Raw genomic sequence first — 27,744 nt, forward strand, 5'->3', positions numbered from 1 at the left:
ACTCCCTGCTTTGGAAGTGGGAGCCCCCCACTGCTTAGGTTTGTGCGAAGCCTGAGACTGTAGCCTAGGTGGTCTGTTGTTCCTGGGTTTGGACTGAAAAGGCCTAGAAGGCAGTGGAAAGGACCAGTTCTTAGAAGGCCAATGCCTACTGAATCTGGGAGGCTGTACTTGTAGGAAATCTTTAACAGTGTGCATAGATTTAGCATTTTCCTCCATCCTTTTGAGGACTTCTTCTGCTTTGTTGCCAGAAAGGCAATCTTGGTTTAAGGCAGCATTCAGTAATTTAGCTTTTACATGATCGAGCAAGCTTTGTTTCTTAAGCCAAGAATGTCTTCCTAAGTACAGACCCAGTGACAGCAGTCCTGCAAGATGCTTCTAAAGCAGGAGTGTCCAACCCGTGGCCCACGGGCCACATGCAGCCCTCAGAGCTCTTCCATGCGGCCCGCGACCCTTAAATTTAAATTTAATTTCAATTTAACTTTTTTTCCGTGTGTTTACACGTCCGTGTACTTTTGCTGTTCTGCGCATGCGCCAACTTTCGTTTTTTCACGTTTTTTCATACCAGTGTCTTTCCGCTGGTATGCGCATGTGCGAAAACACCGTTCGTTCGTTTTTTACAGTTCTGGTAAAGCTGAAGGAAAGAGCGAGATCGTGGAGAGAGGATTTATTTTATTTCGGAGTACACACTGACTACAGTTACACTACAACATAGCAAAAGGTAAGGTAAGTAATTTTGTGAGTTTAAACACTACATCACTTATGTAACGAGTGCATTTGATGTGTAGTAGAGTATCAGACATATTGTCTTTGAAGTTTAAGTTATGTAGGTAGTTTATAGGAATTTATATGAAACCATTTCAAAAGTTTAGGACAGAGCTAAGAACAAGAAGCCCGTAAAGGCATTTTATTTTTCCATCAGTTAAACATACAATTAAAAATGCATTTCCTTTATATATGTGCTTTTGTGTGTGTGTTGAACAACAAATAGCTTGACACTGCTATAAAATCTCTTTATGCACTTACTGAATAGCGAATGGAAAAATTATTAGACTTTTTCTTCTATCAAGCATAACATAATGACCTTAACAGAAGCATGGCCCAAGCCTTTGCTACTATATATCATTATGCTATTATCTGACCTTACCTACATGTTTATATCCTTTCAACAATATTCATATTTTAAAAGACATCTGCAATATTGCTTTCTGTTAACTGAAATTACTTAATGTTTTAAGTAGCCATTTATGGGTTGTATAGTTTTATGTGGCTTATTTATATGAAAAAATAAAACAGAACTTTACAATGCAAGGACAGCACATACTGAAACTGAAATATTTTGTTTATCAAATTGTCCTTTATTATGATTCTGGTTGATGGTGTTTTGGAATGCTACTAGGGCAGATTCAGTGCAATGGGTTGGTGTAAAGCTGTGTTGTATTAAGAATAACATATTCTTTTCTGTTAAAAGTGATGATCTGTTTACATATGCATCTTTCTGCAACCTTTGCAAGTAATGATAATGTAGCAATGGGGAAATTTGATAATTTGAGTCATGTTCCTTCTTGTGAATGGGGATAACATGAATGTTTATATATCGTTTATGGATGTATGAGTCAGTTATAAAGTGATTCATAAGAATCTCATAAGATTTGCTATATAAACAGCTTTTTATTAGAGAACTCGCACTAAGAAATTATCTGGAGCTAGTGAGCTTAATTTTAATGTTGGAATAGTTTCTTAACTGTTGATGGAGATACTGGCTGAAGTGAGAAAAGTTCTGCATTTTTTTTGTTTGTAAGAGGACTTAGTTAGTAAGTCGTTGTTCTGTTGAATGTGATGCATTTTGCTTGGAGGAGTTATTTGAAGGCCTTATCTAGGTGCTGTTTTTTAAGGAGGAAGGTTGTAACTGCATTAAATTTGTGCTTGTTAAACTCTCGGAAAATGTCATAGTTACTGTCAACAGAGGGGGGATTTGATTGGGATTTTTTTTCTGGATTTAGCTAGTGCTTTCTTTCAGTCCAAAATTGTTTAGGGATTTTTGTTATATAATTTTTGAAAGTTGTAATAGTAATTTTTCTTATCATTTGCAAATCTGTAAAAGCAACAAATGAAAATATTTTTTAAAAAATTACAGATCTCATCCATACTGTTCTTCATTTCTAATTCATAAAGGAGTAGGAGATTACAATATTCTTCCTGTGTTTGTCTGGTTACAGAGATTAAAATAAATTTTCTCAGAGACACAACATATTACAAATGAGAAAAGTAGACCATGACAATAAATGCAAAATGAAAAATATATTAACAAGAGCAGAATCTCTGTTGAACACACATTCAGATTTAGGAAGATAAGCCTAATGAAAATGTTAAATTACAACAAACTTTTGTGACTCACTGTTATCAAGACTTGTAGCAAACTGTGAAAATAAAAAGTCCATAAATTCTATGACTGGATAGTATTCATATCTAATGAACTTTGAAATGTTTATTATATGTATTTAATCCTGATTTACCTCACATGGCAGTAGTACAGGTAGAATGAGATATTGAATTTTAGGGCAAATATTATGCATTTATTAATTTATTTATTGTTCAAATTCACCTACAATACAGCCAGTGGGCCGACTTTGTATTAGTCTGCATAAACCTGGGGTCTTTTGCTCTTTAGTTTATGATGCGTTGTGTTTTTTTTTTTTTTTTTTTTTTTGCTCTTCAGTTTATGTGAGAGACCCTTTTTTTTTGAAGTTTGCTCCCAGACCATTTCTGTTGACTCAATGCGGCCCTTGCAACTGAAAAGGTTGGACACCCCTGTCTAAAGCATCAAAACCACATTGCAAAGTATGTTTACCAACTTGTTCTGCAGAATGCACTAAATCCTGTAATTCTTTGTGTTCAGTACAGTCAAGAATCAACATCATTTTCTGTTTAAGTAGCCCCATAACATGCTGCTGATACTTTAACATATGAAACTGGCAATTTAAGTAGCAGAAGTGTATACCTTCTTACCCCATCTGTCTAAGGCTCTAGAATCTCTATCAGAAGGGGTAGGATTTTTGGCAGCAGTAACCTTAATGCCTTTTGGTCCTTGGGAAATGGTCTCAGGATCCACAGAAGGATTCTTGAAGAGGAACTTGTGAGAGTCAGGTACTCTGTAATACCCTGTCAGGTTTTCTGGGAGCTGGAGATAAAGTGTCTGGGGAAAGGCTAGATTCCAAGAAAGCATCATCTACAATGTCCAGAACAGGAGGGATAGCTAAAGGCCTGTGTTGCGGTAGAAGTAAGAATTCCCTAAGCCTCTTTTTGGAGTCAGAGTAATCATGGCTTTCCCAGCGGAAATGCTCCCTAAGAGTGTGCAAGGTTTCACCGAAAGAAAAATCTTCTGTAGCAGAAGTAGAGGGAATGGAATCCTCTGCATCAGAATCCTCATAAGTAGATAAGGGCAAATCCTGGTAATCAGAAGGAAGAGAAAAAAATGATTCCTAATCAGAAGAATCAGAAGGAAACTCAGTTCTAAGTCTCTTTGAGGGGGAAGGCTGGATTCCCCTAATCAATGTAATGAGGTCTTCAGCCATTCTAAGCATTTGTTTTTTAGGTATATGGGCCTGGGCCTGTGGTTTGGTCATCGGTTTTCTCGGCGTGGTGCGAGTTTTAGGCCTGGATGAAAACGATGGTGTCGGTTTAATATGAATGTCTATAGGCCTGAATACACCCTCAGAATCCGGTGCCTGCACACCGGCTCCGGACCCATCCAAGGTAGAGACATACGCAGGTTCCATAGTCGAAGAAGCATCTCATGGCATACCGGACTCCAAATGGGTCTCAGTAGAGGCCTGCAAATCAGAAGTAGTGGGTATCAGGGGCTGTGAAAGCACCTCACTGAGTACCAGCGGACTGGTGACTAGCTTAACGGAAGCATCGTCGGCAGTTTTGGACCTATGCAGTCTGTCTCTGTCTTTATCCTTATGTTTTTTTCAGAAGATCGCTAGTTGGATGGCTTGACGAAGCCATTTCGGAGTACACAGAATGAGTACGAAAATAATTAGCTGCAAAAATAGCCTGACAATGGAGGGACGTCGTGGTCTGGGCCTGAGCAGGGGATGCAGTAAGAATAAAAATCTCTATGAGGTATTTGCTTTCCACAGGTAAGATAACTGTTAATTTTTACTGATATCAGTTAGAGCAAGAAAAAGGATCCCCAATGAGGTACTTAGCTTTTTTGAAGACTTCAGGTCTAAAACTCGAAAACAAAAATTTCAGGAGTTGGCCGACCGGCACTTGCGAACTGCTTCTGCTTCAGGCACAGCACGGCAAGAAAGACTGATGTAATGGCGTCGGCTGCATGTTTTATACCCCTGATGAGCTGACGTCAAGGAAGAAGCGACAGCATTTGACGCAGAAATCCGAAGACTCTGGTATTCAGACGGGCTGAGGGCTACCTGCAGGCAGATAACCCAAATGTGATGACTGCAACAGTGAAAAACGAAGAACATCTTATAAGTGAAAAAAGAGTGCTGACATAGTACCCAATCACTGAGGCCACAGTAGTAACATACTGACAAGAATGATAGTATCCAACCACTGTGGAGACATCATGGCTCTGGAGAGAATGGGTTATGACAGGTAACAACCAAAAACCCTGAGAAGAATGGAAGGATAAAACCTAGTTTCCTTAAAAGATAAATGACCAGGGTGGGAGACTGGCATAATGGTTAAGGTGTTTACCTTACAGACCCAAGGTGCAGGGTTTGATTCTTACATGGGGTAATTGGCTAGGCTTAAAATAGTCCATAAGGACAGTTAGCCTAGCAATAATCTATGAAACTGGTATAATATTTAGGTTGAGTAAACACTTATACCTTAAGGTATGGCATCCCGGTCCAGGGAATTAATCATTCCACTGTATTCATCTCTTATTAGGCTGTTCATTGAATATAATCTTCCACTTGGTATGTCCTTGTCCAGAAACTTGTCACAAATGGAATGACCACAATACTTTCTTACTAAGAAAATCAAGGATCTGAATTACAAAAACTATGCAGACCATCTCTAAGCCTTGTCCATCTTCTCGGTATCATACAGGCTAATAAGAGGTAACCTCTCCTCATATACAGAGCCTCAACAGACCCTATCCTGTCAGACTTATTGCATATTTGGAAGTCCAATGGTAGTGTGAACACCCACTCAAAGGATCTCAATCTCTTTTGCAACATAAATAGAACATGTTGGAGGGGATAGGTATGTATCACAAGAATATCTCTTCCATGGAACCATCTTCTATTCATCATAAAGAAAAGTACTTCTCTTACTATGTTCAAGCATAATTTTGATAAATGGATGGGAAACTGTAAATTTATCTCTGGTTTAGCATCCATGTCCTTCATGGATAGAGGGAACAAGTAAATGTTACAACATATACTTGTTCTGCCACCTCTGGGTTATATTAAGTAAACTATAAGGATTAAAAAGGCTAAGCTTTTTAAGATTCTTAAAGAACAATAGCTTAATACTACCTATGAACCTAAGACAGAGGCTACTAATTATTAAAGTGGGGTGTATATGAAATATCACTTATGTGATGTTAACACAAACACTTTGATTGTCCAGCTGAACTCAGCTGGGGAAATGTTTTGGCAGTAGAGTGAATTACCTTACTGAAAATAAAAGTGGAAGAATGACCTTCATTAATAAGGTCAAATAAATTAAAGTAAAACATTAAAGCAAATGCAATCTCATTTCCTGTACACAGTCAAGAAAGTACAGTTTTGTGCCTACCATAAAAGTAGATGTTCAAGTGTTCACACTGCTGCAGTCATTACACTTGGGTTATCCTGCCATCAGGCGGGCCTGCAGTCGGCCAAAGTTCCAAAGTCTTGGTCCGGCGTCGGTTGTTGTCGCTTCTTCCCTGATGTCAGTGCGCCAGGGGTGTATAAGATTCATCCAAAGCCATTTTCTTCAGTTTTTCTTGTCCCAGATGTCAGGTGCCCCCAAGTAGGTAGGCAATACATATTACTAATAAAACATATATAAAAAATAAAAACAATACCTTTAGTTACAAGCAAATGCACCACAAAGGTTGTATAGGATAGAAAGGTATAGATAAGTCCAGCTAGGACAGAGGGGATGGAGGGAGGGTAACCTGGACTGCACCAGTGTGAACACTCGAACATCTACATTTATGGTAGGTACAAAACTGTACTATGTTCATCGTGTTACACTGCTGCAGTCATTACGCTTGGGTAGAAACCCAAAACTAAGGTTGGGTGGTTGGTCTATAAAGAGTTAGGATTGGCTATGAGGCCCTGCAGAACTGCAGTGGCAAATCCTGCTCTGGATTTAGAGTAAAGAGGCAAGTGGTAATGCTTGGTAAAGGTGTGCACTGAACTCCAAGTTGCCGCCTCCAAAATGTCCTTGGTTGGTACTCCTCTGAGAAAGGCTGTTGAAGTGGCTGTTGCTCTGGTAGAATGTGGCCTAATGTTATTAGGGACTGCTTTTCCATGCTGTGTGTAGCAGTAATGAATACAGTGTCCTATCCATTTGGAAATAGTCTGCTTTGAGATAGCCTTGCCCTGTGATCCTGCAGCATATGTTACAAACAGTTGCTCAGTTTTCCTGAAAGCTTTTGTTTTGTCCAAGCAGAAGCGTAGCTGCCTGTGTATGTCCAAGGAGTGCAGAAGTTTCTCCCCTTTATTCTAGGGGTTTGGATAAAAAGTTGGCAAATGGATGGTTTGGTTAAGAGCCACACTAGATACCACCTTTGGCATAAAGGTAGGGTTTGTCCTTAAAGAAACCCTGTCCTGATGACATATTATAAAAGGTTCCACTGCCATTAATGTCTGTAGCTCTGAGACTCTTCGTGCTGAAGTTACTGTCAGGAGCAGAGCTGTTTTCCATGATAAAAATTTTAGATCGGCTGTATTGGCTGGCTCAAAAGGTGGCAAGGTCAGTTTTTCCAAAACAAAATTGAGGTCCCAAGTTGGTGTTGGTGCTCTCTGGGGCAGTCTTATGTTTTTAGCCCCTCTGAGGTACTGCTTTAGCAAGGGATGAGAGAATAAAGGAGGATCCATGTTGTAATGAGCTGAAATGGCAGAGGCGTGGATCTTAATTGATGAGAAGGATAGGCCTTTGTCCAGCATCTCCGTTAAGTATTGTAAAATCTGAGGAATGTTTGGGACAACAGGGTCAAAGCTTTGATCCTGGTTCCAGGCACAGAATCTCTTCCATTTTTCTGAGTAAGATTTCCTGGTGCTAGGCCTCCTGGCCTCCAAAATGACATCCATAACAGCTTTAGAGAGAGGTGTTACCTGTTTGACTAATGAATCTGCCATGCAGCCAGGTTTAGGGTTTTGAGCTGACTGTGCAGGATCTGATTGTTTTGTTGAGTCAGAAGGTGTGAAATTTGAGCCAAAATCCATGGTGGGCCTTGAGCTAAGTTCTTTAAGATTGGGTACCAGTGCTGGCGTGGCCAGTCTGGAGCAATCAGAATCATCTGTGTTTTTTCTTGTCTGGCATTTAGGAGTATCTTTGAAAGTAGAGGCAGTGGTGGGAAGGCATAGACTTTTAGGCTTTTCCAGCTGAATGAAAGAGCGTCCACTTTCCATGTTTGTGTGTGGTAAGTCCTTGTGCAGAATTTTTGTAGTTGGCAATTTAGTGGGGAGGAAAAAAGATCTATGTCTGGGCACCCCCATTTTTGCGTTACCATGCTGAAGATTTGTGGATTCAATTTCCATTCGTGAGGGTCCATGATATTTCTGCTTAGATCGTCTGCCAGAGTATTTTTCTTTCCTGGCAGGAATTGTGCTTGCAGATGAACTTAATAAGTTAGAGCTGTGTTCCACAAGGTCATGGCTTGCCTGCATAGGGGATAAGAATGGGTGCCCCCTTGCTTGTTTATGTACCACATTACTGTGGTGTTGTCTGTCTTTAGTAATAATTGTCCTGGATGCAGAAGGTCCTTGAAAGCTGTTAGGGCATTTTGAACAGCCAACATCTCTTTTTGATCAATGTGAAGATGCATTTGGTCTGTGGTCCACTTGCCCTGAATACATTTTCCTGCCATGTGTGCTCCCCAGGCGTAATCCAAAGCATCTGTTGTTAGAGTCTGCCTGGCTGTGGGTAGAGTGAAAGGCTGACCTTGTTGAGGTGACATGCCTGTGCCCACCATTGAAACTCCTGTTGTAGGCAGGGAATTATTGGTATTACTGTTTCTAAACTGTGAGAGTGTTGAGTTCAAACACTTTTTAGGTACCATTGTAATTTCCTCATATGCAGTCTGGCATATGGAATTAGTAGTATGCATGATGCCATGAATCTCAGGGCCTGCAGAATTTTTCTTGCGGGGAGATGGGACTTTTTTGCCTGCAACTGAAAATATTGAGTCAGTTGTCCTTGTTTGTCTGGCGTGAGATAAGCCATCTGGGCAGTTGTGTTTAAGCTGGCACTCAGGAACATTATCTGTTGTGAGGGCACTAGTTTTGACTTCTTTTCATTTACTGTGTACCCTAGAGAAATTAGCAACCTTTTTACAAACGTCAGATGCTTTAGAAGAATGTCCTTTTTCTCTGCTTGAATGAGGCAGGCGTCCAGGTATGGATATATTTGAATTCCTTTTTGTCTGCAAAATGCAATTACTGGTGCCAGGCACTTTGTAAATACCCTGGGCACAGTAGATAAGCCAAAGGGCAGTGCAGAGAATTGGTAGTGCATTGTACCAGCTTTGAATCTGAGGTATCTTCTGCAATCTTGTCTGATACGGACATGCAGGTATGCCTCTTTGAGGTCCAAAGTAACAAGCCAAGCCTTCTTGCCCAGCATGGGAAGAAGCTGCTATAGTGTCAACATTTTGAATTTCAGAACATCCAGGCAAGTATTTAGAGTTGAAAGGTCTAGTATGGGTCTCCAGGCTTTGTCCTTTCTGGGGACCAGGAAAAGTCTTGAGTAAAATCCTTGTCCTTGTTCCTGCTGTGGTACGTTTTGAATAGCTCTCATGTCCATGAGGGCTGAAATTTGTTTTTGAGCCTCTGCCCATTGATTTTGTGGCAGGTTTGGCATTCCTTTTAGCCTTGGTAAAGTGTGAAAGTGGAACCTGTAACCTTGAGACACAATATTCAGAACCCATTTGTCTTAGGTGATTGTTTGCCAATTTTGAGAAAAAAGTGCTAATTTTCCCCCAAGGGGGCTGCCAAAAGGGAAGTGCTTGGCATACGAAGGGGGAAGTTATTGGGACTGTTTCCTGTAAGGTTGAGACTTGTCCTCACCTCCTTTTGGGGTTGAGGTACCCCACTGTTGTTGTCTGTAAGAGCCTTGGGGTTGAGATCTTCCTCTTGGGCGTCTGTATCTGCCTCTCTGTGGCCTGTCTGACACTGGAAAGGACCAATTTTTTGTAGGCCAATTTCTGCTAAATCGAGGTGGCTGTACCTGTAAGAAATCTTTGACTGTTTGCATAGATTTAGCTTTATCCTCCATTTTCTTTAACACCTCTTCTGCCTTAACACCAAACAAGGTATCATGCTGTAAAGGAGCATCCAATAATTTTGCCTTAACATGATCAGGTAAACTCTGTTCTTTTAACCAAGCATGTCTTCGAATCACAGAACCTGTAACTGCGGCTCTACAAGAGGCCTCTAAAGAATCAAAACCACATTGCAGAGTATGTTTTCCCAGCTGTTCAACTGCATGCAATAAATCCTGCATTTCTTTATAGTCAGGAGCTTATGAGCTTGTAAGCATTTTCTGTTTTAACTGAGCCATTAAATATTGTTGGTACTTAAGCATGTGAAACTGGCAATTTAAAGCCCTTACTGCTGAAGTTGCAGAAGTGTAAACTTTCTTCCCCCATCTATCCAAAGCTCTGGAATCTCTGTCAGAGGGTACTGGATTTTTGGCAATGGAAGCCTTAACCCCTTTGGGACCCTGGGAAATGGTTTCTGGGTCAGCTGAAGGGTTTTTATAAAGAAACTTGTGAGAGTCAGGGACTCTGTAATACCTATCTGGCTTGGCTGGTGCAGGGGGCAAAGAATCAGGAGATAAGCTGGATTCAGAGAACACATCATCCACAATATCTAGCACAGGTGGAATAGCCAGGGGCCTGTGCTGAGGCAATAAAAGGAAATCCTTGAGCCTTTTCTTGGATTCTGAATAATCCTGACTTTCCCAATGGAAGTGCACCCTCATGGCATGTAAAGTTTCCCCAAAAGAGTAATCCTCAAGAGGAGAGGCTGAAGGGATAGATTCTTCAGCATCAGAGTCCTCATAGGGGGGTAGAGAGTATCCCTGGTCTGAATAGGAATCAGAGGAAATGGAAACATGATCAGAGGAATCATAGTCTGTATCCAGCCTAGGCTTTTTCTCAGGAGGGGGATGGGAACCCCTGATTAGAGTAATGAGGTCTTCAGCCATTTTGAGCATCTGTTTCTTAAGCATGGAGGACTGTCCAGGAGAATGCTATACTTGCGTCTTTGTCTTTAATGGTGTTTTTTTCTTGGCTGTTGCTTTAATGGTAAGCTGTGAAGGTCTGAAAACACCCTCAGAAGCCGATGCCTGCTCAGCGGCTCCAGACCCATCTGAGGGATTAATTTCCGTAGGCCCAATACCTTGAGTTTCCAGACGCCTAGTTGTCTCCACATGGGAGTCAGAGGCGGCCTGTGGCTCTGAGGTAGCAGGTGTCAGGGGCTGCAAAAGCACCTCACTGAGAACCGGCGAATCGGCGACTGGCCTAGAAGAGGCTTCGTTGTCGGTTTTGGACCTCGGATGCCTGTCTTTATCCTTGTCTTTGCGTTTTTTATGAACTGCAGTCATCAGTTGTTCTGACAGCATTGTATAATTGAACCTTCGGCCAAAATAGTGCAAAGCAAAATCAAAACATCGTTTTATAGTGCGTTTGTTAAATCTAGCACAAAACCGACAACTAGTGATGTCGTGATCAGGGCCTAGGCATGGAATACAGTAAGAGTGGAAGTCCTTATGAGGTATTTGCTTCCCACAAGAAATACAATTATTAACTTTTTCTGACATCGGCCTGAGGTAAGAAAAAAGTTTCCCCAATGGGGTACTTAGCTTTACTGAAGACTTCGGATCTGAAATTCGACTTCGAAAATCTCAGGAGTCGGCCGACCGGCACTTGCGAACTGCTTTTGCTTCAGGCACCGTGCGGCAAGAAAGACTGAAGAAAATGGCGTCGGATGCATCTTATATACCCCTGGCGCACTGACGTCAGGGAAGAAGCGACAGCAACCGACGCTGGACCAAGACTTTGGAACTCTGGCCGACTGCGGGACCACCTGACAGCAGGATAACTCAAGTGTAATGACTGCAGCAGTGTAACATGATGAACATCTGGTGAACTGCTTTAGATAAAATAACCACCCATACGAACAAGCCAATATACTAGTTTGTTCATTTTTCTGACTACTTGCTTATCCAAATCATAGTCAGAGGAAAGCACAACTCATGCTGGCATTCATTTGTTGCAAAGCACAGAAACTAATCTTGCAAAGGGCAGGGCGGCAGCCCATCATAGGATATACAAATGCACTCGCTGATACCTTACACAAACAGCAACAGGAGCTTTGGAGCATTTCCAGTTTAACTGAGCAAATGTTTGGGATGGGAAGGAAAACAAAAACAAAAAACAAACAAAAAAAAGGAAAAGAAAAGAAAATCAAAAACATACAGACACTTGGGTGGATGTACAGTCTTTGCACAGAATGTACCTTAATAGTAGGAAGTTAGCCGTAGAATAGTTCCTTAACATCTTAGGGTTAGCTGAGGTTCCATGTTTCAGTTTTACTTCAAAGTAGACCATAATGGTCTGACCTTACCAAACAGAAAATTACACTAGGGGGTGTGTAGTGCTCCCCCAAATTAATGATGACCAGATACAGTATGTTTGCACTCCTGATCAGTGTATTGACAATGTGGTCCACGGAGTTTGTGTTCATAAAATGCAGGAATCTCTGTGTCTGAACATTTGGTGTTGTATATGATTCCCAGTTAATAATGGATAATTAAAGTTATCCATGAATATGGTATTGGGTTGGATGATGAGTGTTTCCAGTAAGCCTAAATAAGTGCTATAGGTTTCCTGGGTCATAGAGGGGGATTTAGACTGTTCAAGGAAGTGGTATGGGATTTCGCCCATGGTGATGAAGATGGATAAGCTCAGGTACACTGTCTTGTTTGAACAGCCTTGAAGTATATTTATTTTTTATGTAAATCAAGGCACCTCGATCTTTGGTCCTTGCCTAAGCTGTAGGTGGTCTAAACGTGTGGTCTTGAACTGTTTGGTCTGTTTCAGTGACTGCGCAGACATCAACATTCTCTAGGGTGAGGACAGCTTGTAGTGAATGGAGTTTCTTGTTTAGAGTCCTAGCATTGAGCAACAACACCTTCAGATTTTCTTGGGCTTGGTTTGCTATGTCAGAAGCACACACACACACACATACACACACAGACACACACACACACACATATATATATATATATATATATATATAAGGATCTACTTCAGAAGCTTGAAGTTTCAAAACTTCAAACTTCATACGTTCAAGAGTATAAGACTGAAGTTTTGAAACTTCGAAAATCTAATTAAAAAAAAAAATTTACGATTTTTCCCCCACACCTCCTGCTAATTAAATACACCAACTCCGAGATCCCACTAGAGTGAGGAAAATGGTAAATATCCCATTCCACGTTGTACTAAGATCTGCATTAAAAACGTTTGAAGTTTCAAAACTTCGATCTTATTGTCACGGCCTTTTGAAGTTTGAAGAATGTTCAACAGTTGAAGCATACTATAGTAAAATCAAGCCAGATCAAGCAGATAAAATTATAGAACGAGTGTCTATATCTTTAAACATTTTATATAATCAAGGTAAAATTAAAGAAGAACTTTATAAATATCTAATGATTGATCACCCCACTATACCCTACATACAAGGTGTTCCATGTCTTTGTATTCGATAACCAGTTATACATACAGGGGGATGGTGTAGCTATGGGCACTTCTTGTGCCAATAGCTACGCCAACCTTGTAATGGCAGACTGGGAAGAAAGTTGGTTGTTTAAAATGATAGAGTTTAAGACAGAGGTCTTGTTCTACACTCGTTTTGTGGATGACCTCTTTCTTATTTGGAAGTCAGGAGAAGAGCAGTTAAATGCATTTTTTAATAAGGTAAATGACTCCACACAATATTTAAAATTTACTAAGGGAGCATCAAATCAATCTATACCATTTTTGGATTTATTTGTAGAGAAGTTACCTGGGGGATTTTTAAATACAGGAGTATACAGAAAAGAATGTTATAGGAACTCACTCTTGCATAGAACCAGCATGCATCCAGGGTTTACTTTGTAGTAAAAGGACAAACGATGAGGGCTTCCCACCTGAATTCAACAGATATAGGATACAGGTGTGAATTGAATGAATTAGAAGTGAAGTTATTGGATAGATCATATAGGCCAGATGAGATAAAAGAAGGATTTATGAATATTGACAAGCTGAGGGAAAATATTGCACATCCATACTTTGCCAATATGAACACAAAGATAGGAACTGTAGATATTAAAGAACATCCTAATAATGACTCAGATAAAACTAAGGTGTGTATTTACCATACCCAAGACGTGGCAGGTGTACGAGATGCATATAAGAAGTATTGGGACATATTAACAGTGGACCCTAAAATATTAAATGTAGTAGGTAACTGCCTGAAATTTATATATAAAAATAAACTAAACTTGTATAGGATGTTATGTGGCCCTAGTAAAGTAGGGAAGGATAACATATGTGAAAATATTGGAAAGACAAGACCATGTAAAAAGTGCAGGTATTGCCCATTGATAAATGATACAGCAAGATTTGTACATCCCATGACACAGCAGTCCTATACGTTCACAGTGGAAGCTACATGTGACACATCTCATATAGTCTATCTTCTCGTATGTGAAAGCTGTACAGCCTTCTACATAGACAAGACAGACCGGAGATTGAGAGATCGGATTAGAGAACATTTATACAATATTAAGATGAAAATGAGCAACAATGCACTATCTAAACACATAATGGGAACTTCCATAGAGCACAAGTTTAAGTTTATGGTAATCCAATGTAATCAGGTTACTATTAGACAAAGGGACATTACTAATAGAACTGAACAAAACGAAATGAAATGGATAATTAGATTTAGGGCTGACCAACCACCAGGGCTGAACAATAGGATTCCAATAAAGCCAGCATTAAAAGGCAGGAAGCTACAAAGTAGAATTTATAAATAGAATAGTGTGGAAGTAACATTTATTCTATGATCCCATATAAGAATGTGAACCCTACCCCAGGAAGCACATTTTGTTTATATGGGATTGGTATTTAGACTATGTTACACTACACTATACTATATATACCACGCGTGTATAAGTGCACACAAACAAATGTATTATTTCTCATATTTTAAATTTTATATTTTAGATATATATTTTATATATGTATATATATAATTTTTTAATATATTTTTGCTTGTATGTATTTAAAGTACGTAAGTGTAGATATGTTAATTATTGAATTTAGATTATTTAAACACCTATATGGTACTGGCAATTTTAGATAATTATATGTCTTTAACTAAATGACTGCTTATGGTGTTGAAAGATTGTGATGGTTATACTTCTTTAACTAAATGAATATTCATTAATTAAATTATAGGCTAATAGCTAATAAATGTGTATAAAAAGGTACTGCAAATTGTAAGAGTCAGTGGCCTGAGGTAGCCTACGGGTGAAAGCACTAGCCCATATTTTATGTGTTTTAAATAAAGCCTTTATCGTGTCTTCTTGGCTTTATTATTTGAAGTAATATTTTAAGGTGATCCTGGAAATAACAGTGGACTAAGAGAAGTAAGAACAGACTCTAACGTAATGAATTAACTGTGTTGAAGGGCTCTTCTGTTATGTTGTCGATTGGTAACAGAGATATTGAACTGTTCGTTTGCTGAAAAGCATATTTCTGAACTGTTGGTTAGCTGATAAGCGCTGTCGACTGGTAATAGAGACACTAAATTGTTTTGTTTGATGAAAAGCGTACCCTTGAACTGGTTGCTAGCTGGAAAGCGAGTCGCTTTGTTTGTTGGCTGAATAGCTTATGCTAAGTACTGACATCTGCCTATTATTTCTCCCCCTTGTGTTTTATTACTACTTGTGCAGTTCTGTTTCGGGAGAAATAATCACGAATAAGTGGTGGTACTGTTGTTTTTCTATTACTTTGGTATATAGATATATATATATATATATATATATATATATATATATATATATATATATATGTATATCTATATATATATATATATATATATATATATATATATATATATATATATATATGTGTGTGTGTGTGTGTGTATTCATATATCTTGTTTTGCATTATGCTCCATCCTTTGTTACAACCTTTGGCGGAAGAACATAATGTCTGAGAAAAAGAGCACCATTTTTCCCAATGTTACATAGTCTCTATAGCAGTAGTAATGAAAAGAACTATGGGTACAATTTCAGAAAAGTTAATCCTGGCTACTTTATCACATTCTGGAAAAAATACACTTTACAAAGATGACTTGCAATGGACTAACTTGCTGAAGATTAGATTAAGGCTTTTGGAATACTATCTTGTAGAGTAGTCTCAAATAACTGTCAACTGATTTATCATACGAGTTGTGCGCACTTGTAAGAAAACAAAGACTGTGTTAGTAAGGAAACACAGACTTACTAATAATGTCAAACCACACATGACTGCTGCTGTATTCTGTACTGATTACACCAAGCATGTGGTTTACGGAGTCTGTTTCCATGACAGCAACGTTGAAATGTGGTTCATCAAAGGCAAGTGGTTCTGTGGAAGGCTCTGGTACTGGAATCCATTCAATATGTAACTTGGTAGTTGAAGAACGTGGAAATCTGCCATTGTCAGTGGCTCTGACCTGTAATATATAAAACATGTCATCATTTTTCTGATGCTCATATTATTTAAGAAGAAAAAAAAACATAAAGTTGAACTTAAACATATGGAAAAGAGACAGAACAAAAGTTAAAATATTTTATCATTGAAGCAATATTTTTCACAAATGGCTAAAAATGGAAAGTTCACTTATGTTACAAAGTATTTTTTAGAATAAATGCATACTTTCTTACTAAAGCATATGATTTAATATTACAAACAGATGGGGGATGATTTGTGTATGCTTCACTTTGCAACTATTCACGTGCTAGTATTTACATTACTGCAGAAATTAACTTGAACCGTACTTGCTAGCAGTGCAATGTTCATTAGGACAGAATATGTGCTAAAAGAGCAGAAGCCATACAAACTCACACATTAGAATACCAGTATCTGAGTTTTACAGAAACATATTTACAAAAGCTAATAGTTTATTTATTTACTTATTTATTGGCATTTGTTACTGAGTAGGTGTACAGGTCATTGAACTCTTTTTTTAATCCAGTACTGAGGCCAAATACAAATATCTATCTATCTATCTGTATAGGATATACAATAATTTTGTTCATTTACAAGCTTGAAAATACTGTAGTGAAGAGGAAATGGCCACGTAAATACGAAATATGAGTTTTATGAGTTTATTACATGGTAAAAGATTGAATTAGATTAATATAGCCATTTCAATATTTTCAGAGGTCGAAAACAACGGAGGAGGAGTTTTTACATTATTATTTACATTGATACTTACATTATGAAAATATTTACAAGTACAGTTACAAATTGAGTATGTTTTGTGGCGTGAAAGAGTTTAATATTGACTGTACAGAGAGGGAGAAGGTTACAATAGTGTGTACTACATGTACTTGAGTGCTACTACCTCAAAACATGCTTGCTTGCTGGCACTTACTCCACTTAGCAAGTGCTATAACTCCCACAAACCCAACAGCCTGATCAAAGAAAATTATAAGTGTTGGAATGGTGGCCTGATGGTCAAGGTGTTTGCCTTATAAACACAAGGTACAGGGTTTGAGTCTCACAAGGGATAACTGGCTAGGCTTAAAATGGTTTGCAAGGGCAGTTAGCCTAGTACTAACCTATGTGCTAGAACTTCATATGTGTTAGAACTTGATATGTCTCTCCCATCACCTGACCTTGCATAACTACATAACTCTACCAGAACCCTAACTCTAATCCTAAAATCTCATTGACAGAAAACATAGGAATTCCATCCCTAATCCAAGTCCTTGATTGCTCCCTGATTCTAAATCTCTACTACCTCCAAACCTAAAGTTCCCAGTCATCCCCTATAACCCTAAAGCTCCCCCACTTAAACTTAATCTCCTTCCTACTCCCAAAACATAACCCCCTCCCTAAACCTAAACCCCAATTCCTCTTCCCTAAACCTAAAATCCCCAGTCATTTTCTAACCCTAAAATTCCCTGCTTGCTCACAAAACCAAAAGTCCTCTCCACTCCCTAAAGTTAAAACTCACCGGTTGTTCCCTAACCACAAAACCTCTTCACACTCTCCCTAAACCTAACTCCCTTCCTGCTTCCTAAATCTAAAGCCTCCTCCTGACTGCTTCCTAAATCCTCTGCCTGCATTCCCATCCCCATGACCACTACAGTAACCTTGCTCAAACTTGAATGCTGTGTAGCAACTCTACTGTCTCCCCATGGCTGCTGCACCTTAATACATTTTAACAGCTGCTGGCTGTAACGTAGTGGCATTCAAGCAGCTGGGCTCAAGTAGCTGCATAACATCTGGCGTGATGAATACCACACCAAAAATAAAAACAGAGTAATGTAACTAACAAATTAAATTTATATTAAATTTACAAATCCTACCAAAATTAACATGCTCTACAATGAGTCATCTAAAAGCTACCCTTTCAAATATAAAGCTGTGATTACAGACATTTATCAAAGTATTAATATAGCATTATGATAAGTTTATTAATGTTACAAGATTACAGATGTTTCATGTATTGCATCTGTCTGCATTAATGTTATACATTTATTCACACCACAATCAGATTGACAAAGGATGGGATTTGCAAAAAATCCTTAGCTATGCACTTTATGCATGCACTATATGCTGTACATTAACCATGATTCCGTATCATGCATGAGAGAGTGCACAACTGTATTATAATGATAAAGGACAGCATCTTGAATCCTTTGTTTGACTATGTTGTGTTTCCTCAATGGCATAAAAAAATTAGAACTGGCTACCTGCAAGAACAGCCAACCAACCAGGCAGCAAACCCACGAACCAACCAACCAACCAACCAACCAACCAACCAACCAACCAACCAACCAAATATACCAGTCTGAGGACTGCTTTGACCCCACAACACAATTCTGCCTTCCTGTTGTTACATACCATGACAAATTCAGAGAAACACTGACAGTGATAAAAATAATAAAAAAATTACTTTAAAATATAGATAGTGTCTGACCTCTTGTATATAGAATTTCACCATATCAGTGCAACAACTTGCAAGTCTTGATGTTACTGAAATTGTTAAAGGGACATAGGCTAGAAGCAGGGTGCATTTATACAAGAGTTCATAAAAAAAATAAAAAATAAAGTTCTACTGAAGTGTGCATGCTCAGTGACAATATACTGAATATTCTAGCTCCAGTAATCAACAATGAAAATAAAATCCTATGATTTATTTAATTAAAAATACATATTTTTATGAACAAACTGTATAACAGCAGTAAATCTCAGTGGAGTATTTACCTTACTGCATTTTACTCAAGTCATGATGAGTTACACATTGCGCTTCAATTCTGGGAGCAGATCATTACAGTAAGAATGAAATACAGCATATGCCACTCTAGTAAGGCTTATCACATAAATATTTCCTTGGTTGCATAGCAGAGACCAGTAAGTAGAAACATACATAAGAACAGAAGCAATGCATTTCTGAATACTCCTTCCCACTGCATAATTGTACATATTGCTGACATAACAATGGTTCATATAACTCCCCTCCAACTGTTCACCACTCCCAAGGACAGACATAATGATGACTTATATATACCAACTCAGAATGCTCACATTCCCAAAGCACAGAAACATAGGTGTTTTAAATATTCCCTGTGCAATTACTGCAACTTTCTAATCTGCTTTGGCACCTTTTGTGGCATACAACGTTGAGTCAGACATGTGACTGAGAACAGCTCCCCTTCTTTGTCTCTTTTTCTGAGCTACCTGTTGCTTAGACTTCTTGATCACTATCTTTCTGACCATTTTTCTTGCACAAATTCATCATTAGTCCATCCATTGTATCAATCCCATCCCAAGCACATGTGCAATAGTAACTGATATCCCTGTTTCCCTCAGAGTAACCATCACTTTAAGGTGTTACCTTAATGTATCCCCTTTCCATACCCAATCCTCTGTAATTATTATTACCCAATCTCAAGTTTATTATAATACTGCTTCTAAGTACTTCGCAAACATCAAATCAAACAACGAGTAGTAACAATTACAATTCTTCTTTTTGTTTCGGCTGTTCCCATTAGGGGTCACCACAGCAGATCATCTGTTTCCATTTCTTCCTGTCCTCTGCATCTTGCTCTGTCACACCAACCACCTGCATGTCCTCTCTTACCACATCCATAAACCTTATGTTAGGCCTTCCTCTTTTCCTCTAAACTGGCAGCTTCATCCTTAGCATACTTTTCCCAATATACCCAGCATCCCTCCTCAGCACATGTCCAAACCAACGCAATCTCGCCTCTCTTGCTTTGTCTCCAAACCGTCCCACCTAGGCTGACCCTCTAATATACTTATTCCTAATCCTGTCTACCCTCATCATGCCCAGTGCAAATCTTAACATCTTTAACTCTGCCACATCCATCTCTGACTCCTGCCTTTTTAACAATTACAATAATACTTAAAAACCTAACTGATGAAATGAAACAACTTTGCATTGGAAAGTTCACTTGGAAACATGGTTACATAAAATAAGAGGTAATATCAAGCAGCTAAATAAGTATAATAAAAAATATAACATTACAAGGCTAAAAACTCCTGACGTGTCTGTTTTTAGTCAGTGTTCAGCTGACTTGCCCTTTTATGAGCAAAAATACTTAGCATGATTATGTCTATATTATAAGAACCGATGTTTAAAATGTCGAACACATCTTTGTCGACACGTTTTAAGTGATCACTCATTAGCAAAAGCTCACAAAGTTGAAACCGACATACTCAAAATATTTTAGTTGTCCAACACCAATCCCCCACTGCTGCATTGAACATGAACTGCAAACACAGTAAATTTCACTTGTAACGAACACCCTAAATATACGCTATAATCCTTCCTGTTTGTAAAGTAAATGAAGTAATCATACCAATTGCAAACAGTAAATCTCCAAAATTACACTTAACCAAAATGTCACGTTCCCAAAACACAAACCAGTTAACACACATACACTAATTTTTCTCTAATTTTTGCAGGGGGTATGTGCCCCACTGCACCCCCCACACCCCCTGCTAATTATACATACCAACTCCGATACTGCACTAAAATTAAGGTAAACATGCATAATTCATAATGTACACATCTTTACGTCACTGCTACATTTGCATGTGTTGGCCAACTATGACATTTCGAACTTAACGTTTTAGATCTTTAGAGCTTTCGCTTATAAGGGCGTTTGCTTAAAATGTGTCAACAAACTGGTGCTTGAAATTTTAAGCATTCATCCTTATAATACAGACCTGATTATTTAAGAAGCCGGCAACTGTAAATGAAAAAAATGTAGCAAAGGCAAACCAGTTCTAAAACTTAAAGCAGAGTTCAAATGCTTCACAAATGTCCATTTGCATTAAATAAAACATAATTAAAAAAAAAAAAAAAACAGGAAACATTTAGATAATAAAAACTCCCAAGACAGGAAAAATGGCTCATAAATGCCAATGTCAACAGAAATACAAAAAGATGTCCACACTGCAATTGTTTCAACTCTGCTGAACATAGTTCATAGTTCTTCTCATTAGGACTTCATGGCGGACTTTGACAATAACTCTAAAATGTCATAAAGGAAAATGAATGTATTGTTCAAATTCTAACCCTGTTCTGCCTAAACATTAAGATAGAACCCAAAAACTGAAACCAAACAGTGAAGAAAAATGCACGTGCTGCATTAGAGCAATGATAATGGTGAAACAAATGTAAAACCAAGTCAAAATCCATGGGAACAGCACGTGGAAATTGTGATGATATGGGCAAGTGCCAACATAGCCAGCTGGAGTTTTGTAAAAATGATATGTCCCTTGAATATCAATCTGATTTATACAAGATGCTTGTGTTAAAAATGTATTAGAAAGTACAGTTTTGTACCTACCATAAATGTAGATGTCCGAACCATATCTGCGAGCAGTAACAAAATCTTTAACAGTTTGAACAGATTTTGCCTTTTCTTCCATTTTTCTTCATAACCTGCTGGGCAGGTGTACCAAACAAAACTTGTCTTGTCCATAGAGCATCTAGCTGACTGCAGATGCATCCGCCGAAGACATCTGTATGTTACTTGTATAGCAAACTCATTTTGTAGAGATGCTTATGCTGAAAATGTATTTGTGAGCTCTGCTTGTGTTGAAATGTATCAACAGTGCACCCTCCTGATATGCAGAGAAATGTACACGTAGTTTTGTTTCTGAATTAAATGTATATGTTTTAATAGAGCATACTGGCACAGCAGAGCTTAACTTTAAGAAAAATAAGAGAAATGTAAATAATCTGTTAAGCCATTAAAAGGTAGTCAACAGTGCTGAATAGGACAACAGTCATGGGGTCTGTGGAATACCCTTTAGCTCACTGAAAAAAGGGGAGTCCCCAGGCACTGCCATAAACATCTGGATGTGTATTGTGGCTGTCTGTGCTAATTTACTTTCTCAGCTTCAAAGGAGAATACTGTATGAACCTAGAGCAAGAGACCAGATGAGATCATTCTGCCAGTCCTTTTGGAAATTATATTTTAGATATTACAAAGAGAAATCTCAGAGTATGGAGTATTCTGTTTGAGATGCCTGACTAGAAAGACCCTCACCCATAGCATCTTACCTTGCAGAAGTAAGTACATTAACTAGAGAACAGTAATTATTTTAGATTCAGCCAGGAATATAGTGAAGCTTAGTTTAGATTTTGTTTTTCTTTATTTGTCTGAGTCTGTCTATCAATGCTCTTTTCAATATTTCCTATGACCTGAACTCTGGGCTTTACTGTGAATATATATTCAATATTTTCATGTACTTTTATTATTTATTATTAAATATATTTAAAACTCGTTTTGTAGCTGGACCTTGTAGAAAGTATCTGACCTTGTAGAGTGCTTTCATTTATTTAGTGACACTGTTTGGGCCACTCCAGAAGAGTTAGCTGCCTTCATGAACTACTACCATTTGTATTAGTATCAATATTACACAGTATTACTGGATACCTTTTTAAGAGTCTTATAAGAATTGATTGGTGGCAGTAACTACCTTATAGTCTGGACAAAGTTGGTAGAGTGGGTAATCTGAGCCAGGCTTTCCCAGGTGTATGTGTGTGTGTGTGTGTGTGTGTGTGTGTGTGTGTGTGTGTGTGTGTGTGTGTGTGTGTGTGTGTGTGTGTGTGTGTATGTGCGAAAATTAAATTTTAAAGATTGTGTTTGTCAGTGACCTGGGGCAGGGACACAAAGCACTTAGTTTACAATGAAGATGCTGTAGGACTTGGCTTGGACTCTCTGCTGAGTATCTAAGCCTACAGCTGTACCAGTGCTGAATCTTACTGGGAACCTGGAGGGAGACAGATATAGAGACATCCAGTCTCTGGGCTAAGTGTGCTCCCTGTGTGCTTTCAAGGGAAACTGTACTGATGCAGAGACATCTGCATCTGGAAATACTGTGTACCCATTTATATTTCAAGTGCACATCTCTCTCCAGTGTCAATGGTGAGGATTCAGGCTCCTTGATTACTGGTCCTGCATACGGACAACACATATTCAAAAATAGGTAGTAGTGGTGGACATCACATATTATATTGATTGGCAGTGGTGGGATCATCGTGTGCTCACATTTTGTTGATCAGTGGTGTGGATATTGAATTCCTGTAGCCTGTAAGCAGTGGTCACTAAAGAAGGTGTTTGTACTCTCAAGCAGCCACACGGTAGACATTCAGAGTTTCATATCACAATAGTTTTATTTATTTACTTTTTGTTAGCTCAGTTAGTCATGGAGAGCAGGCAAGGATGTCAGCAGAGGATTATGGCAAGCTGGCAAGGAAAGAGTTGACTCAGATGTGCCAAGCCAAAGGAATGGGGCATGCCAACCTGACTAAAGGGGAAATTATTGCAGCCTTAATCACAGCTACAGCATAGACCAGTGACCAAGAGGATAACCAGTCTGTTGATGGGGATTTGCAGCTCTCAGAAACAGAACAGTTCAACTTTTCCTCAGAGGATGTAAAACCTGTCTGGAGTTAAAGAGACTTGAACTGAAGGTGAAACAGTTGGAATTAGAATCAGCAGAGTGAATGCAGCATTTGGAGGCTGAAGAGAAAGAGGAAACTGAGAATTCTGGAAGCCAAAGAAAATGAGAGGCAGAGGCAACATGAAAAGGAAATGCAGACTCTTTGCCAGGGTCATGGAGGTAATGGGGAAGGGAGTAACTGTACCCCAGAAGCAATAAAGGTCAGTAAACTTCTTACTCAGTACCAAGAAGGTGATACTTTTGGTAGTTTTATTCATACGTTTCAAAGAGTATGCAAACAGTATAATTTTGAACAAGGGCTCTGGGTACAGTTCCTCAACCCCTTTCTCCATGGCAAAGCTGTATTTGCTGTTTCTAAATTGTCTGATGCTGATTGTTTAGAGTATGAAAAAGTGAAGCGCTGTTTATTACAGTGTTTTAAGTTAACACCTGCAGCTTACAGAAAACATTTTCGTGAGCATAGATGCAAAGCAGATAAAAGTGTATGTGATTACATTGCTGAACTAAGCACTTATTTTCATAGGTGGGTGAGAAGGTGTCAGGTCACCACTTTTCAAGGACTGGCAGACCTTTTGGTGAGGAAACAAGCCCTTAGCACTTTGGCTGAGGACATGAGAATCTTGTTGGCAGACAGGGAATGCAACTCTGCAGATGAGTTGGGGAAAAGGGAGATCTATAGCTAGCCACAGCCAGCTTTAGGCATAGGCCAACTAGGCAGCCACCTAGGGTGCTGCAATAGCAGGGGCACTTTTCCAGTAATCTGGATACTGTAGGTAGACCAAGATGGGAGCACCAAGTGGTGTTGGGGCACTGTGGAGACCTTTTGCTTAGGGCACGAGTTGACCATAGGTCAGCCCTGTACCTAGCAAGCAAGGCATCACTGCACAGGAAAGGGATACCCAGTGCTGCACATGGATATAAGGGAACCCATGGTGGGCAGCCGAACTTGCCCCAACTGAGTCTGCCAGTAACAGGGGAAGCCACTAGTTTAGGTACATGGCCAAGATCAAGGGTTAAATGCTTTAAATATACCCAGTGGAGAAATATAGCATATATATGCCCATCGAGGCATATATGGAGACAACAGGGGTACCAAACTACCAGCAGAGTTTATATCCAATCTTAGTGGATGGAGAACAGAACACTGCCAAGAGAGACACAGCATCTGATATAACCATTGTGAAGCCTGAAAGAGGAGCAGTACTTGCTTGGGCAGTACACTCCAGTCAGAGCTTTAGGAGGGATCCCATTCCAAATGTTTTTGGCCAGGGTTCACCTTAACTGGGAGGATGGAAGGGAAGCAAGCAAGTAGGTGCATTTGAGGATATCCCTGCAGACGGCTTGATAGGGAATGATTTTGATAATGCAGTACCTTGTGTGCATGGAGTGACACACAGGTCAGGCTTGGAGACAGGCATGTGACTCTGGTAGCCTGGGGGAGACCCAGAAAGACCACACACCTGAAGCCATGACTGGTGAGGTGGCTTCTTCAGGGAAGAAGCTACCCTGTAGCAGTGAGGCTGAAGGTGAGCCAGAGCTGCTGGTGGGTATTGTTGTCCCCTTGGACAGAGTGACTGCATGGGCAGATGTGAGTAGTAGTGCCCAGGCTGACAGTGAGGTACTGCTGTCAGAGGATACCAGACTTCCTGTGGAAGGGGAGCTGGGAAGAGTTACAAAGGCAGAGTTGAGACAGGCTCAGCTCTCAGACCCTACATTACAAGGCTTTAAGGAGGTTGCTAGGGAGGCATTTGATTCTCAAGGAAAAAGTTATTCTGTATACTGGAACAACTGGTTATTATATAAAGAGTGGACCCCTGAGGGAGGGCTAGAAGATGAGGTAATACAGCAGTTGGTGGTGCCCAAAGCCTACCATCTGGCACTTCTAACTACAGCCCATAACATTCCCCTTGCAGGTCATATGGCCATAAAGCATACCAAGAGACATATTATGCAGAACTTTTATTGGCTTGGGATTGCCAGGGATGTAAGAGGGTACTACAGGACCTGTGAGCAGTGCCACAAAGTAGGCAATGCAGGAGACAAGGTCAAAGCTCCTTTGATGCCTTTGATTGGGATTGAGGAGTCATTTCAGAGGGTAGCTTATAGATATTGTGGGGCCTCTGAGTACCCCAAGTTCCACAGGGAAGAAGTATATCCTAGTGGTAGTAGCTTATGCTACTAAATACCCTGAGGTGGTGGCTATGTCCTCCATTGAGGCAGTGAAGGTGGCAAATGCTTTGCTAGAGATTTTCAGCAAGGCAGGTTTCCCAAGAGAAATGCTGACTGACAGGGGTGCCAATTTCATGTCACACCTACTGGCTTGTCTGTGGGAGTGCTGTGGGGTGAAGCACTTAAAGACACCCCCCACCACCCCTGGACTAATGGTCTTGTGGCTATTTTATACTCTGAGCTAAAGACCATGCTACAGACATTTGCAGACCAGTTTAAGATGGAGTGGGACAAATTTTTACCCCATCTATTGTTTGTTTACTGAGAGATACCCCAGAAATCCACCAGTTTTTCACTCTTTGAGTTGCTGTATGGGCACAGAGTGAGGGGGCCTTTAGAGTTGATTTGTGATGAATGGGAGGGTGAGTATGAATCGCACAAGGAGACTGTTGTGGCATATGCCCTAAACCTCAGGACAAAACTTATGGAGCTCACGGGCTTGGCCCGTGAAAACCTGGCAGGAGCCCAACAACAGAAAAAGGTCTGGTATGACAGGAATGCTCGAGCCAGAGGGTATGCTGTGGGGCAGCAGATGATGGTTCTCATTCCTATCAGACACAATAAACTGCAGGCAGCTTGGGAGGGATATTTCAAGGTGTTAAGGAAGGTCATTGATGTTAACTACATGGTAGAACTGCTAGGCAGGAGGCAGGGGCACAAACTGTACCATGGTGAAGCCTTACCATGACAGAGAGGCCCTTCTGCTGAATTTGCAGTGGATGGCAGCAGGAGGCTGAGGTGGATCTGGTGACTGATCTCCTCAGTGAGGCATGGACTTACACCTCATTGGAAGGGGTAGCAATGTCCCAGTGGCTATGCCCTACCCAGGATTGAAAAATCCAAGCAGTGTTACAGGAGTTTGGGGACATGTTCACTGGGAAACCAGGGTGCATTCACCTGGTGCATCACTATGTGGATATAGGGCCCCAAAGACTTATAAAGCAGGCCCATTACAGGGTGCCTGAGCAAATCAGACAGACTCTGAAGGAGGAGATACAGGAGATGCTGGAACTGGGAGTAATCCAAGAATCCAGCAGTTCCTGGGCCTCTCCACTGGTGCTGATATCAAAGAAGAATGGCAGCACCAAGTTCTGTGTGGACTACAGGAAACTCAGTAGTCACACAGAGTTAGATACTTACCCCGTGCCTTGGACAGATGAAGCCCTAGAGCAGCTGGGTGGGGCTAAGTATATGGCCACTACTTGTCTTACCAAGGGCTGCTGGAAGGTGCCTTTGACTCCCAGCACAAGAGAGAGGTCAGCCTTTGTAGCTCCTTTCAGCTTGCATAAGTTCATGAAGATGCTCTTTGGGATGAAAAATGGCCCGTTGACTTTCCAGAGGCTGGTAGACTGTATCCTAGCAGGAGCAGGAGATTATGCCCTTGTTTACCTTGATGATATTGTCATCTGCAGTCATTCCTGGCAAGAGCACATTTAGCATGTCAGGGATGGGCTGGGCAGACTGCAGAGGGTAAGAGTGAATATTAAGCACAGTAAGTGTCAGGTGGGTATGGTAGAGGTCTCCTAACTGGGACATAGAGTAGGGAGTGGTAAGATCAGGCCAGAATCTGCCAAAGAGGAAGCCATTCAGGCAAGGCTTGCCCCTGTTACCAAAAAACAGGTGAGGGCATTCATATGGAAAGAAAGTTTGTCCCCAATTATAGTACATTCGCTGCTCCCTTCACAGACCTGACAAAGAAAAACAAGCCATACATGGTACTGTGGACCTCAGTATGTTAGCAGGCATTCCAGAGGCTTAAAGGAACTTTGGGAGGACCCCCTGTGTTAGCCAGTCCAGAATACAGCAAATAATTTGTTGTGCAGGTAGATGCTTCAAACCATGGGGTGGAGGCTGTACTTAGAGGGTTTCCTCATTGAGAAAAACACTCAGTAGTATAGCTAAGCCATAGAGTCCAATGCGGGGAGGAATGTTATGCAGCTGTAGAAAAGGAATGTCTAGCCATAGTATGGGCATTGCTGAAACTTCAGCCTTATCTGTATGAAAGCAAATTCATATAGTTACAGACCACAATCCCTTAACATGGCTACACA

General features: G+C 40.0%; 1 protein-coding gene across 1 annotated transcript in view; it reads right to left on the reverse strand.

Moving 5' to 3' along the window:
* FAT2 (FAT atypical cadherin 2) overlaps nucleotides 1-27,744 on the reverse strand; it is a 1,015,713-nt gene that overhangs the window by 412,340 nt on the left and 575,629 nt on the right. The window contains exon 7 of the mRNA XM_044069413.1: nucleotides 15,749-15,959. Within this exon, the coding sequence (XP_043925348.1) occupies nucleotides 15,749-15,959 (211 nt within the window). The remainder of the gene's footprint in view (nucleotides 1-15,748; nucleotides 15,960-27,744) is intronic.

The sequence above is a fragment of the Protopterus annectens genome, chromosome 4.part0 (assembly GCF_019279795.1).
Source record: "Protopterus annectens isolate FY-2018-M chromosome 4.part0, PAN1.0, whole genome shotgun sequence".
Classification (NCBI taxonomy): Eukaryota; Metazoa; Chordata; order Ceratodontiformes; family Protopteridae; genus Protopterus; species Protopterus annectens.